The 14057-nt window shown below is 49.6% G+C and overlaps 1 protein-coding gene across 1 annotated transcript; it reads right to left on the reverse strand.

Annotated features, from left to right (window-relative positions):
* Nucleotides 1-1088: 1088 nt before the first annotated feature.
* On the reverse strand, nt 1089-13471 carry rcbtb1 (regulator of chromosome condensation (RCC1) and BTB (POZ) domain containing protein 1). The gene is made up of 12 exons (XM_079581420.1): nt 13418-13471; nt 12706-12866; nt 12463-12613; nt 10378-10544; nt 10148-10306; nt 9966-10073; nt 8127-8269; nt 7122-7185; nt 3542-3795; nt 2185-2336; nt 1963-2093; nt 1089-1234 (listed from the first exon to the last, which is right to left on the reverse strand). The coding sequence occupies exons 2-12, from the start codon at nt 12829-12831 to the stop codon at nt 1094-1096; spliced, it is 1596 nt and encodes a 531-aa protein (XP_079437546.1). The 5' UTR covers nt 12832-12866; nt 13418-13471; the 3' UTR covers nt 1089-1093.
* Nucleotides 13472-14057: the final 586 nt, after the last annotated feature.

Consider the following 14057-nt stretch of genomic DNA (forward strand, 5'->3'; position numbering starts at 1 on the left):
AAACAAATAAAAGCTTGAGACGTGTTTTTCAGTCATTACATTTCCATCCGGACGCTTCAGAAGTCTGTGTTTGACACTGTGGGTTATGTTTAAATGGGGGACGGAGCAGATCAGGTCTTTCTGTGTGGAGTTTAGAAGGATCATGTGCCTTCACCTACAGGCCCAATATCAAACTTTGTGAAGCCAAAGGAGAGTTTAGAGTCATTTATTTCACTTCATGTTCAGGTAAAAATAAGAGACTAGTCGTGCGTAACAGTTGTGTGAAAGTAACGGCAGAAAAAACAACATTTAAAGCCCTTAAAGAAACAAACATGAAGAACATAAAGACAGACAGTGCATCCGTATGTAGAAAAGTGTAAACGTATCTTCAGAAGCAGGAATAATACCGACCTGTAGTGCTTTACATGAGCTCCATCAGACCCAGTGCTACAGGGGAGAAGAACTACTCATTACTGGCTTGTTTGGTCCGTGAGTCCGTTTGGTGGTGGAGCTGAGAGCTCAGTTCCTGAAGGCTCTGCAGAGGAGCTGAGAGTTCAGTTCCTGAAGGCTCTGCAGAGGAGCTGAGAGCTCAGTTCCTGAAGGCTCTGCAGAGGAGCTGAGAGTTCAGTTCCTGAAGGCTCTGCAGAGGAGCTGAGAGCTCAGTTCCTGAAGGCTCTGCAGAGGAGCTGAGAGTTCAGTTCCTGAAGGCTCTGCAGAGGAGCTGAGAGTTCAGTTCCTGAAGGCTCCGCAGAGGAGCTGAGACTTCAGTTCCTGAAGGCTCCGCAGTGGAGCTGAGAGCTCAGTTCCTGAAGGCTCTGCAGAGGAGCTGAGAGTTCAGTTCCTGAAGGCTCTACAGTGGAGCTGAGAGCTCAGTTCCTGAAGGCTCCGCAGAGGAGCTGAGAGCTCAGTTCCTGAAGGCTCTGCAGAGGAGCTGAGAGTTCAGTTCCTGAAGGCTCCGCAGAGGAGCTGAGAGTTCAGTTCCTGAAGGCTCCGCAGAGGAGCTGAGAGTTCAGTTCCTGAAGGCTCTGCAGTGGAGCTGAGAGTTCAGTTCCTGAAGGCTCTGCAGAGGAGCTGAGAGTTCAGTTCCTGAAGGCTCTGCAGTGGAGCTGAGAGCTCAGTTCCTGAAGGCTCCGCAGCGGCTGGCCCGGCTGATGAACTCCTTCAACATGGCGCCGTCGCTTTGCCAGAAGGCCTGGGTCTGCGTGACCTGCGTCAGGTGACTCACGCAGAAGCGGAAGCAGAAGTCCTCCAGGTCCTGGGGGAGAACAGGGGGGTCAGTCACAGCATGGGAGATGTGAGGGAGGGAAACCTGCTCCACACAAAAGGCTTTTATTACAAATGAATCTCAATATCTGTGGAGACTTTCCTGATAAACATGATAAAGCAACATTCAGAAATATGTAAAACTGTGCTGCAAACATCTACATCGCTTTGTTAGCTGTGTCCTCAACTGAGCTGAAAAAACACTCCCCATAGTCTCTTTTTTATCCAAAAGTTCCCCTACTTTTCCTACATTAAGTGATACATGGGGACCTTTGTTAGTGTCCACCTGTATCTGCTGCTGGTTCAGGCTCTTATATCAGATATAAATGTGAAAGTTCATTCGGTTTTGAGCTATTTTTCATTATTCTTTCTCCTTGTGGGGAATGTTTTGGATCTGGGAGCTGTGTGTCCCCTAAGCCCCGCCTTCACCGAGCACATTCTCCCAGATAAGCTTTACCCAAATCTAAAAGCACCACATATCCATCGGCCTTTGTTTGTTCTTTCTTGTTTCCCTTATATCAGATATAAATGTAGGACCATCTGAGACGCTCCACACCAGCTCTGAGCGTGGCTTTCACAAACACGGGATCAGGATCAAACCGGTGAGAAGAACAGGAGGATATTTGTTTGTTTGTTTGTTTGTTTGTGAGTGGAAACACCACGCCGCCCCAGCTCCCGCGCTCAGAGCTGTATACATAAAGATCTCCTCCTCCTTCTCACCTCGGCGTCGTACTTGATGGCGGCCGACAGCAGCGTGAAGGCGTTGTCCACGGTGATGCCTCTCTTGATGATCTGCTGACACAGGCGCTTCAGGCGGTTCTCGCAGTACGACGTGGCCAAGTCCAGCAGACCTGAGACACAGGAGGAAGAGGAGGAGTTAAACAGGCCATATAAGGGCGTTCCTCATTTCAGAAACATTCTCATTCACTCTGAGCGCCGCACCGATGGCGTCCTCTGGCGGCAGGTCCACCGTGTCCGTGTACAGGAACTGCAGGAAGGATTTGTAAACAGGAAACGAGAACTGCGCGATCTCGATGACTTCCTGTTGGTCCTCCGTCCACTGCGAGCGGAACATGGACCTGAAGTGCTCACATCTGGAACACACACAGGCAGAAAGGATCATGAGAGAGACGGCGACACAGCTGGAGGAGCTCCTTCCAGAAACATGAACAAGGAAGCTTCTGCTTCAGCTTCATCTGTCCAAGGTTTCTTTGTCCAGCTGCAAAGGTACATGGAGGTGGACGTGGACATGTATGAAAACTGTCTGGTCTATAATCCTGTCACTGTTGAACTCTGACAGCAGGGGGCGCTTTCTCAGGCTGATCTATTCAGGACATTCCTGTTTAGTCAGTGCTTCACAATCAGCAAATTCACAAACAATCTCTTACGGTTCTGAAATAATAATCCAAACTCTGCAGCTTTAAAGGAACAGGCCGGTGTTTCTCCACACTGAGATATGTTCTTACCTGAGCTGTGACGAGTTCTTTAGGACCTGTCTGATCTTCAGTCACGTAAACACAGCGCAGACGGCGTTAGCATTTAGCCTCTCCTTTGGCATCCGCACAGTAAAGTGAAGATTACTGTGCGGATGCCAAACTACTCCTGGTATTATTACGCCTTACAATATAGTCCCCCCTTTTATCCGCTTAGAAAATCCACATTGTTTAATTGTGTGTAATTATACTTTGTAGTGGAACACTTCACGTAACCATATTTAAATAGGGGAAACGTGGAAGAGCTTGGTAGCTTCTATCTTGACCTGTTTTGGAGCTATAGAGGAGAGAGGGAGAGGCTAAATGCTAACGCCGTCTGCGCTGTGTTTACGTGACTGAAGATCAGACAGGTCCTAAAGAACTCGTCTCAGCTCAGGTAAGAACATATCTCAGTGTGGAAAAACGCTGGCCTGTTCCTTTAAACATGTTCTCACGATGTTTCTCAGCTCTGAGGCCGAGGAAAGTTGTGGGAATCTCATGTTAAAGCTGTGAGTGAGCTCTTTCCAAAGCAAAAAGGGAAGTTTGTATCATTTTCGGTTCCCAGAGAAACAGGCCTTTAATCGGCATGAAATCGGCAGGTGGTCGATATATATGAAACACTGAAATATCGGGCCGATGTATGAGTCGGCCTCTGAAACAGCCGCTGTGCATGTGTTTAAATCTGAAGCCTTGTTCCTTCAGGATCGTAAATACGCCGCACGCCGTTTGTGTCTTTTCTCTGATCACGTCTGATACACTTTTCAATCACGGCTCTTGGGAAGTGGAAGAACTCACCCCTGACCCCTGACCTCTGACCCCTGACCCACCTGATCTTGAGCACGGCCTTGTGCACGTGGATGCACTTGCCCTCCACGCTGAAGCGCAGGTCGCAGGTCTCCGGGCTGTCGAACTCCTTCCTCAGCGCCTCGGCCACGGTCAGGAAGTCCTCGGGGTCCACGGACACCAGGCGCCACATGACGGGCGGCGACGCGAACCCGGCGAACACGTCGTCCGTGCAGCTGAAGTGAGTGAGCGTGGGCAGCAGCAGAGCCTGGCCTCGACACTGCCCCCACATGTACACCTGAGGAACAGCAGGACAAAACATCAGCCTGGCCTCGACACTGCCCCCACATGTACACCTGAGGAACAGCACAAACACAACATCAGACTGGCCTCGACACTGCCCCCACATGTACACCTGAGGAACAGCACAAACACAACATCAGACTGGCCTCGACACTGCCCCCACATGTACACCTGAGGAACAGCAGGACACAAACACAACATCAGACTGGCCTCGACACTGCCCCCACATGTACACCTGAGGAACAGCACAAACACAACATCAGCCTGGCCTCGACACTGCCCCCACATGTACACCTGAGGAACAGCAGGACACAAACACAACATCAGACTGGCCTCGACACTGCCCCCACATGTACACCTGAGGAACAGCAGGACACAACATCAGACTGGCCTTGACACTGCCCCCACATGTACACCTGAGGAACAGCACAAACACAACATCAGCCTGGCCTCGACACTGCCCCCACATGTACACCTGAGGAACAGCAGGACACAACATCAGCCTGGCCTCGACACTGCCCCCACATGTACACCTGAGGAACAGCACAAACACAACATCAGCCTGGCCTCGACACTGCCCCCACATGTACACCTGAGGAACAGCACAAACACAACATCAGCCTGGCCTCGACACTGCCCCCACATGTACACCTGAGGAACAGCAGGACACAACATCAGACTGGCCTCGACACTGCCCCCACATGTACACCTGAGGAACAGCAGGACACAACATCAGCCTGGCCTCGACACTGCCCCCACATGTACACCTGAGGAACAGCAGGACACAACATCAGACTGGCCTCGACACTGCCCCCACATGTACACCTGAGGAACAGCAGGACACAACATCAGACTGGCCTCGACACTGCCCCCACATGTACACCTGAGGAACAGCACAAACACAACATCAGACTGGCCTCGACACTGCCCCCACATGTACACCTGAGGAACAGCAGGACACAACATCAGACTGGCCTCGACACTGCCCCCACATGTGCACCTGAGGAACAGCAGGACACAACATCAGACTGGCCTCGACACTGCCCCCACATGTACACCTGAGGAACAGCAGGACACAACATCAGACTGGCCTCGACACTGCCCCCACATGTACACCTGAGGAACAGCAGGACACAACATCAGACTGGCCTCGACACTGCCCCCACATGTACACCTGAGGAACAGCAGGACACAACATCAGCCTGGCCTCGACACTGCCCCCACATGTACACCTGAGGAACAGCAGGACACAACATCAGCCTGGCCTCGACACTGCCCCCACATGTACACCTGAGGAACAGCAGGACACAACATCAGACTGGCCTCGACACTGCCCCCACATGTACACCTGAGGAACAGCAGGACACAAACACAACATCAGCCTGGCCTCGACACTGCCCCCACATGTACACCTGAGGAACAGCAGGACACAAACACAACATCAGCCTGGCCTCGACACTGCCCCCACATGTACACCTGAGGAACAGCAGGACACAACATCAGCCTGGCCTCGACACTGCCCCCACATGTACACCTGAGGAACAGCAGGACACAACATCAGACTGGCCTCGACACTGCCCCCACATGTACACCTGAGGAACAGCAGGACACAACATCAGACTGGCCTCGACACTGCCCCCACATGTACACCTGAGGAACAGCAGGACACAACATCAGCCTGGCCTCGACACTGCCCCCACATGTACACCTGAGGAACAGCACAAACACAACATCAGACTGGCCTCGACACTGCCCCCACATGTACACCTGAGGAACAGCACAAACACAACATCAGCCTGGCCTCGACACTGCCCCCACATGTACACCTGAGGAACAGCAGGACACAACATCAGACTGGCCTCGACACTGCCCCCACATGTACACCTGAGGAACAGCAGGACACAACATCAGACTGGCCTCGACACTGCCCCCACATGTACACCTGAGGAACAGCACAAACACAACATCAGCCTGGCCTCGACACTGCCCCCACATGTACACCTGAGGAACAGCACAAACACAACATCAGCCTGGCCTCGACACTGCCCCCACATGTACACCTGAGGAACAGCAGGACACAACATCAGACTGGCCTCGACACTGCCCCCACATGTACACCTGAGGAACAGCACAAACACAACATCAGCCTGGCCTCGACACTGCCCCCACATGTACACCTGAGGAACAGCAGGACACAACATCAGCCTGGCCTCGGCACTGCCCCCACATGTACACCTGAGGAACAGCACAAACACAACATCAGACTGGCCTCGACACTGCCCCCACATGTACACCTGAGGAACAGCAGGACACAACATCAGCCTGGCCTCGACACTGCCCCCACATGTACACCTGAGGAACAGCACAAACACAACATCAGACTGGCCTCGACACTGCCCCCACATGTACACCTGAGGAACAGCAGGACACAACATCAGACTGGCCTCGACACTGCCCCCACATGTACACCTGAGGAACAGCAGGACACAACATCAGACTGGCCTCGACACTGCCCCCACATGTACACCTGAGGAACAGCAGGACACAACATCAGCCTGGCCTCGACACTGCCCCCACATGTACACCTGAGGAACAGCACAAACACAACATCAGCCTGGCCTCGACACTGCCCCCACATGTACACCTGAGGAACAGCAGGACACAACATCAGACTGGCCTCGACACTGCCCCCACATGTACACCTGAGGAACAGCAGGACACAACATCAGCCTGGCCTCGACACTGCCCCCACATGTACACCTGAGGAACAGCACAAACAAAACATCAGACTGGCCTCGACACTGCCCCCACATGTACACCTGAGGAACAGCACAAACACAACATCAGCCTGGCCTCGACACTGCCCCCACATGTACACCTGAGGAACAGCAGGACACAACATCAGACTGGCCACGACACTGCCCCCACATGTACACCTGAGGAACAGCAGGACACAACATCAGACTGGCCTCGACACTGCCCCCACATGTACACCTGAGGAACAGCAGGACACAACATCAGACTGGCCTCGACACTGCCCCCACATGTACACCTGAGGAACAGCACAAACACAACATCAGCCTGGCCTCGACACTGCCCCCACATGTACACCTGAGGAACAGCAGGACACAACATCAGCCTGGCCTCGACACTGCCCCCACATGTACACCTGAGGAACAGCAGCGAACAGGAACAGTCATGTTTGTGACTGGAACTGGGACAAGGCAGAACCTGATCTGGCCAAAGCTCCTTTGTGAACCACCCTGGGCTTCCTTCAGAACGATAATTAAACAAAAATGTGCTGGAAATAAAAGCCCAAACCTGTCCGCTCTGAGTCTTGGCCGCCGACGTGTGCGTGGAGTGGCAGGCGGCGATCTCCACCACCCTGAAACAGAAGACACACGGCCCCGTTCAACAGGAAGTACAGTCTCAACAGGAAGTACAGTCTCAACAGGAAGTACAGTCTCAACAGGAAGTACAGTCTCAACAGGAAGTACAGTCTCAACAGGAAGTACAGTCTCAACAGGAAGTACAGTCTCAACAGGAAGTACAGTCTCAACAGGAAGTACAGTCTCAACAGGAAGTACAATCTCAACAGGAAGTACAGTCTCAACAGGAAGTACAATCTCAACAGGAAGTACAGTCTCAACAGGAAGTACAGTCTCAACAGGAAGTACAGTCTCAACAGGAAGTACAGTCTCAACAGGAAGTACAATCTCAACAGGAAGCACAGTCTCAACAGGAAGTACAGTCTCAACAGGAAGTACAGTCTCAACAGGAAGTACAGTCTCAACAGGAAGCACAGTCTCAACAGGAAGTACAATCTCAACAGGAAGTACAGTCTCAACAGGAAGTACAGTCTCAACAGGAAGTACAATCTCAACAGGAAGCGGAGGAGAGGGAGGACGTTCTTCAGGGACAGGAGCTCTCCTTAGCGCTGACAAAGGAACATCTCAGTATTTTAGGGACTTTCTTGCTTTGATGAGGATGATGAAGGAATATTTTTGCTGAAATATGTAAAACTGTGCTGCAGAACATCTACATATACAAGGCTTTGTCGCTCTAAAGGAGAAGAACAAAAGGGCTAAAAACAAACACATTTTTCCACAGATTTTTTCTCAGCTTTAAATTTTTTTCATCATTCTTTGTTTTGTTTTACCAGCTCCATTTGTTTTTTCCCTCAGTGTTCCCGTTTTTTCCCCTTAAATTTCACCCCATTTTATTTGACTTTCCTCCTTGTTCCCGTGTCCTGACCCTGGAGATGAGCTCTACATTGTATAACAGTGATTTGGTCCTGATCTTGTAGTGGAAAAGTGCCGGCTCTACCTCTCCTTGTCGGCCAGGACTCGCACCGGGCTGAGCTGGTTGCTCTTGTTCCCGGTGCCCAGTTGTCCGTACGTGTTGGATCCCCAGGAGTAACACACCCCCTCATCGGACAGAGCCAGGCAGTGCCCGTACCCCGACACCAGCTGCAACAACAAACAGAACCACAGTGAGGAGACATCACAGGGGACCAAACCACAGTGAGGAGACATCACAGGGGAACAAACCACAGTGAGGAGACATCACAGGGAAACAAACCAAACCACAGTGAGGAGACATCACAGGGAAACAAACCAAACCACAGTGAGGAGACATCACAGGGAAACAAACCAAACCACAGTGAGGAGACATCACAGGGAAACAAACAAACCACAGTGAGGAGACATCACAGGGAAACAAACCAAACCACAGTGAGGAGACATCACAGGGAAACAAACCAAACCACAGTGAGGAGACATCACAGGGAAACAAACCAAACCACAGTGAGGAGACATCACAGGGGAACAAACCAAACCACAGTGAGGAGACATCACAGGGGAACAAACCACAGTGAGGAGACATCACAGGGAAACAAACAAACCACAGTGAGGAGACATCACAGGGAAACAAACCAAACCACAGTGAGGAGACATCACAGGGAAACAAACCACAGTGAGGAGACATCACAGGGAAACAAACCACAGTGAGGAGACATCACAGGGAAACAAACTACAGTGAGGAGACATCACAGGGAAACAAACCACAGTGAGGAGACATCACAGGGAAACAAACCACAGTGAGGAGACATCACAGGGAAACAAACCACAGTGAGGAGACATCACAGGGAAACAAACCACAGTGAGGAGACATCACAGGGAAACAAACTACAGTGAGGAGACATCACAGGGAAACACACCAAACCACAGTGAGGAGACATCACAGGGAAACAAACCAAACCACAGTGAGGAGACATCACAGGGAAACAAACCACAGTGAGGAGACATCACAGGGGAACAAACCACAGTGAGGAGACATCACAGGGAAACAAACCACAGTGAGGAGACATCACAGGGAAACAAACCACAGTGAGGAGACATCACAGGGGAACAAACCACAGTGAGGAGACATCACAGGGAAACAAACCACAGTGAGGAGACATCACAGGGGAACAAACCACAGTGAGGAGACATCACAGGGAAACAAACCAAACCACAGTGAAGAGACATCACAGGGAAACAAACCAAACCACAGTGAAGAGACATCACAGGGAAACAAACCAAACCACAGTGAGGAGACATCACAGGGAAACAAACCAAACCACAGTGAAGAGACATCACAGGGAAACAAACCAAACCACAGTGAAGAGACATCACAGGGGAACAAACCAAACCACAGTGAGGAGACATCACAGGGAAACAAACCACAGTGAGGAGACATCACAGGGAAACAAACCACAGTGAGGAGACATCACAGGGAAACAAACCAAACCACAGTGAAGAGACATCACAGGGAAACAAACCAAACCACAGTGAAGAGACATCACAGGGAAACAAACCAAACCACAGTGAGGAGACATCACAGGGAAACAAACCAAACCACAGTGAAGAGACATCACAGGGAAACAAACCAAACCACAGTGAAGAGACATCACAGGGAAACAAACCAAACCACAGTGAAGAGACATCACAGGGGAACAAACCAAACCACAGTGAGGAGACATCACAGGGAAACAAACCACAATGAGGAGACATCACAGGGGAACAAACCAAACCACAGTGAGGAGACATCACATGTGGTTTCCTCCTTAGCGTTTTAGTTTTAATGTCAGAGTAAAAACAGAAGGTCATTTCTTTCTGGACTCACCTGCTGCACACAGACGCCCTGCAGCCCCTGAACTCGACACGGCGACATCTGGTTCCCGTTGTTCCCGATGCCCAGCTGCCCGTTCCCGTTGTAGCCCCACCCGAACACCTGGAGCACAGAGAGTCAAACATAACATGGGCAGGTCATGGAAAGGAGACATGTTTAATAAGCTGTGGTGGTACCTCCCCGTTGTCGCACACGCTCATGGAGGACGTCTGTCCGCAGCTGACGCTCACGGCCGTGCGGCCCTGCAGGAAGCCGGTGACGCGCCGCGGGTACGGCTGGTTCGCCGTGGTGCCCGAGCCGATCTGTCCGCAGTTATTATACCCCCACGCGAACACCTACGGGAGGAGTCAACAGCTTTACTACGTCTGACTACCTCAAAGAGGCGTTAGAGCGGCGCCCTCCTCACCTCGCCGTCGTGCGTCAGAGCGAGCGAGTGGTGCGAGCCGCTGCACACCTGCGTGATGCGCTTGTTGGTCAGATTAGCCGTGACTAAGGCCGGACTCAGGCCCTGGTTCGTGTTCCCGTTCCCCAGCTGACTGTAGCCGTTATGTCCCCAGGCGTACAGCTGTCCATCTGAGACAAAACATGTACAACAGGGTCAGGCTGGACGGACAGAGCCAGGGTTCAATGTGTGATGAAGATCCAGTCAGGACAGAGGGAAGAAAACGATGACGAAACTCCACAAAAGGTGATCATCTCTCCTTGTTTATAAACATGCTAATGTAATATGCTATTACATTAGCATGTTTATAAACAAGGAGAGATGCTAGTGTAACATGCTAGTGTAACATGCTAGTGTAACATGCTAGTGTAATAATATAAAGTAATAATAAACTCCTGATGCTCCTCACCGTCCGTGGCCAGCAGGACGTGGGGGCCGCTGCCGTACGAGTGTAATATGCTAATGATAATGTATGCTGATGACACTGTGGTGTATATTCATGGGAAAACTGTTAAAGAGGTTACCCAAAAGTTAACCGAGGAAATGAAAAACATTTCTATTTGGTTGAAAAACTCTCATTTAACCTTGAATATCGACAAAACGGTTTCTATGTTTTTCACAAATCGCTGTAAATCCTCACTATGTGAGGCTGGACCAAAAATCAGCATTGAAGGTCAGGAAATCTCAAATGTCGACCAAATTAAATATTTAGGAGTCATTCTCGACCCAAATTTAAATTTCAAAAAACATATTAAAAAATTAACCAATACGTTGAAATTTAACATAGCAAATTTTAGATATATTAGAAACTCTTTGACCATAGATGCTTCTAATCTTCATCTAAATGCGATGATAATCCCGCACTTTCGTTACTGCATGCCTGTAAAACAGCATTAAGGCCCCTGGAGTCATTGTACAAAAGTTCTCTTAAAGTTCATGACAAAAAATCTGGGTTATATCATCACTGTCATATTCTTAAAAAACATAGTATATTAAGTTTTGAAAACATAATCATATATTCAAATCTCTGTCTGTTGTTCAAGATAATTAATGGTGCTGCAGCTCCTCCATTAAAAAAGTTTATTTCACTGAGCTCAGAAATGTCATCTGGAGCCACTCGGTCGACTGTTCGGGGCGAGTGTCGGACCCCCAGTGTAAATCAGGACCCCCCAGTGTAAATCAGGACCCCCCAGTGTAAATCAGGACCCCCCAGTGTAAATCAGGACCCCCCAGTGTAAATCAGGACCCCCCAGTGTAAATCAGGACCCCCCAGTGTAAATCAGGACCCCCAGTGTAAATCAGGACCCCCCAGTGTAAATCAGGACCCCCCAGTGTAAATCAGGACCCCCCAGTGTAAATCAGGACCCCCCAGTGTAAATCAGGACCCCCCAGTGTAAATCCGCAGCTCCGCTTTCTCCAGTGTGGCATCAGACAGTGGAATATGTTCCAACAGAGCTGACCACATGTGTAAATTTTAACACTTTTTCGCACCAGGCAAAAAAATGGCTTATTTTAAAACAAACTTGTTCCCATAATGTCCTGTAATTGGTGTGTGTGCAACAGTGCAATCTAATGCTTTGAATGAATGAAGTGTGTGTTGATTTTAATGCTGTTTTTGTGGAAATGTATTATTTCTGTATTAGTATTTTTATGACTTTGTTGACATCAGTGCCCAGGGACTACAGGTGGAAACTAGCACAAGTGCTATAACCTGGTGCAGCGTCTCTCCCTTTGAGGTTAATGTATATTGTACACTGTCCCTGCTCAAATAAAGAAAGAAAAAAATAAAAATAATAATGTGATATGCTAATGTGATATGCTAACGTAGCTCAGGATGCTCCTCACCGTCCGTGGCCAGCAGGACGTGGGGGCCGCTGCCGTACGAGTGTAATATTCTAGTGTAATATGCTAATGTGATATGCTAACGTAGCTCAGGATGCTCCTCACCGTCCGTGACCAGCAGGACGTGGGGGCCGCTGCCGTACGAGTGTAATATTCTAGTGTAATATGCTAATGTGATATGCTAACGTAGCTCAGGATGCTCCTCACCGTCCGTGGCCAGCAGGACGTGGGGGCCGCTGCCGTACGACACACTGACCGCCTTCTTCCCCCGGAGAAGGTCCACCTTCTTGGGGACGATGGTGCTGAGCGAGTCCCCGGTGCCCAGGCAGCCGCTGCAGTTCAGCCCCATCACGAACACCTGAGCGCAAACGTTTAACCACAGCGTCACCTGGAATGACCTTTGACCTGTGACCTCCATCTTCTCCTCAGGTCATGAAATCGTGTCCGTACCTCGTTGCTGTGGGTGATGTAAATTGCCTCGTTGGCGGACGTCCCGAACACGCAGGCCTGTCTGATGATCGCCAGCTCCTCGGGCGCCAGCAGAGAGAACAGGGGCCAGCGGCTGAGGTCCACCATGACGCCGCCGCCGCCGCCGCGAGCGAGCGCTGCCTCTGCGACCACACGAGCAGCAGGAGAACTTTTAGAGTCTCAGCAAAACCTGCCAGACTGAGTTTTGTATTAAAGGAAGTGACTTGTTTGTTTCATCTCATGTTAATGTTGTTTTTCCTTCTATTTTTCACAGTTTTTTCCTTTAATTTTTGCAATTTTTTTTCTATTTTTTACATTTCTTTCCCTATTTTTTTGCTAATATTTTCTCTATTTCCTCCCCATGTTTGCCCCATTTTTTTGCCACAGCTGGAGATGTAAATGTGCTGATCTTCCTCACATTGTTGCTCTGTTTGGCCCATTTAAACATGATGAAGTAAAACTAAAGATGAAATGTCATTATTCTAATTTGGATGTAAGTGCTGCTGCTCTTTCCTGCGGCTCTGGCCTCCGATAAATAACTTAATACTGATGAATAATTGAAACATCTTTGGGTTTGTTTTTTTTAGCAACACTAATTAAATAATATGAGGTTCTTTCAAACTGTGTCACTGACGTTCACAGAGTTTTATTTTCATGGAGTTTTTAGGAGTCAAACGAAGTGTTCCTTCCTGACCTGCGTCTTGTCCGGAGCTGGGGGGTCCCGCAGAAGCCCCGGGGCTCAGGGGAGAGTGTGAGGCGTCGGGGGCAGAGGAGGAGGAGGGTGAGTCTGGGGCATCTCTCAAACTGAGGACAGAGCAGAGACAGATGTGCACCATGTGGAAGAAGGAGAAGAACATCTGCTTCCATCATGCAGGAGGTTCGACCATGCAAACCAGCCAAAACTGAAGATACAAGGCGGGCACAGGCAGCAGCTCCACACAGACCTGACCCCCCCACACTGCTCACACCTGAGAGGCTGAGGTGTGAGCAGTGTGGGCAGCAGCTCAGCGTCTCCATAATCACTATATCCACGTATCGTTCAATATGTAACAGATACTCCATATATTTCTGGGCTCGATATTTATCGTCTGTCTTTCACTTTAAACATTGTTTTTCATGTTTATCGCAGCTTGTCGGGTATTTAACCTCTTAACTCCCGCCTGGACCGAGAGGATCTTTTTCCTCACGGCATCACATTTTTTCCCAGCATTTTTGTAAGTTTTTGTAAGTTTTTTGTCAAATTTTTGTCCTTTTTTTTGGTCCCATTTTTATCACATTTTTGTATTTTTTATGTAATTTTTTGTCAAATTTTTGTCATTTTTTCATCATTTTTT

This window comes from Gobius niger (genome assembly GCF_951799975.1).
Source record: "Gobius niger genome assembly, chromosome: 23".
Lineage (NCBI taxonomy): Eukaryota > Metazoa > Chordata > Actinopteri > Gobiiformes > Gobiidae > Gobius > Gobius niger.

Bases quoted from the DNA above. Each gene is read 5' to 3' on its own strand.
- rcbtb1 (XM_079581420.1), bottom strand. From the start codon at position 12,831: ATGGTGGACCTCAGCCGCTGGCCCCTGTTCTCTCTGCTGGCGCCCGAG. The intron at 10,545-12,462 runs GTGAGGAGCATC...GTTTTGTCTCAG, and splicing joins CGTCCTGCTGGCCACGGACG to ATGGACAGCTGTACGCCTGG. The intron at 1,235-1,962 runs GTGAGAAGGAGG...GTTCTCCCCCAG, and splicing joins CCATCAAGTACGACGCCGAG to GACCTGGAGGACTTCTGCTT.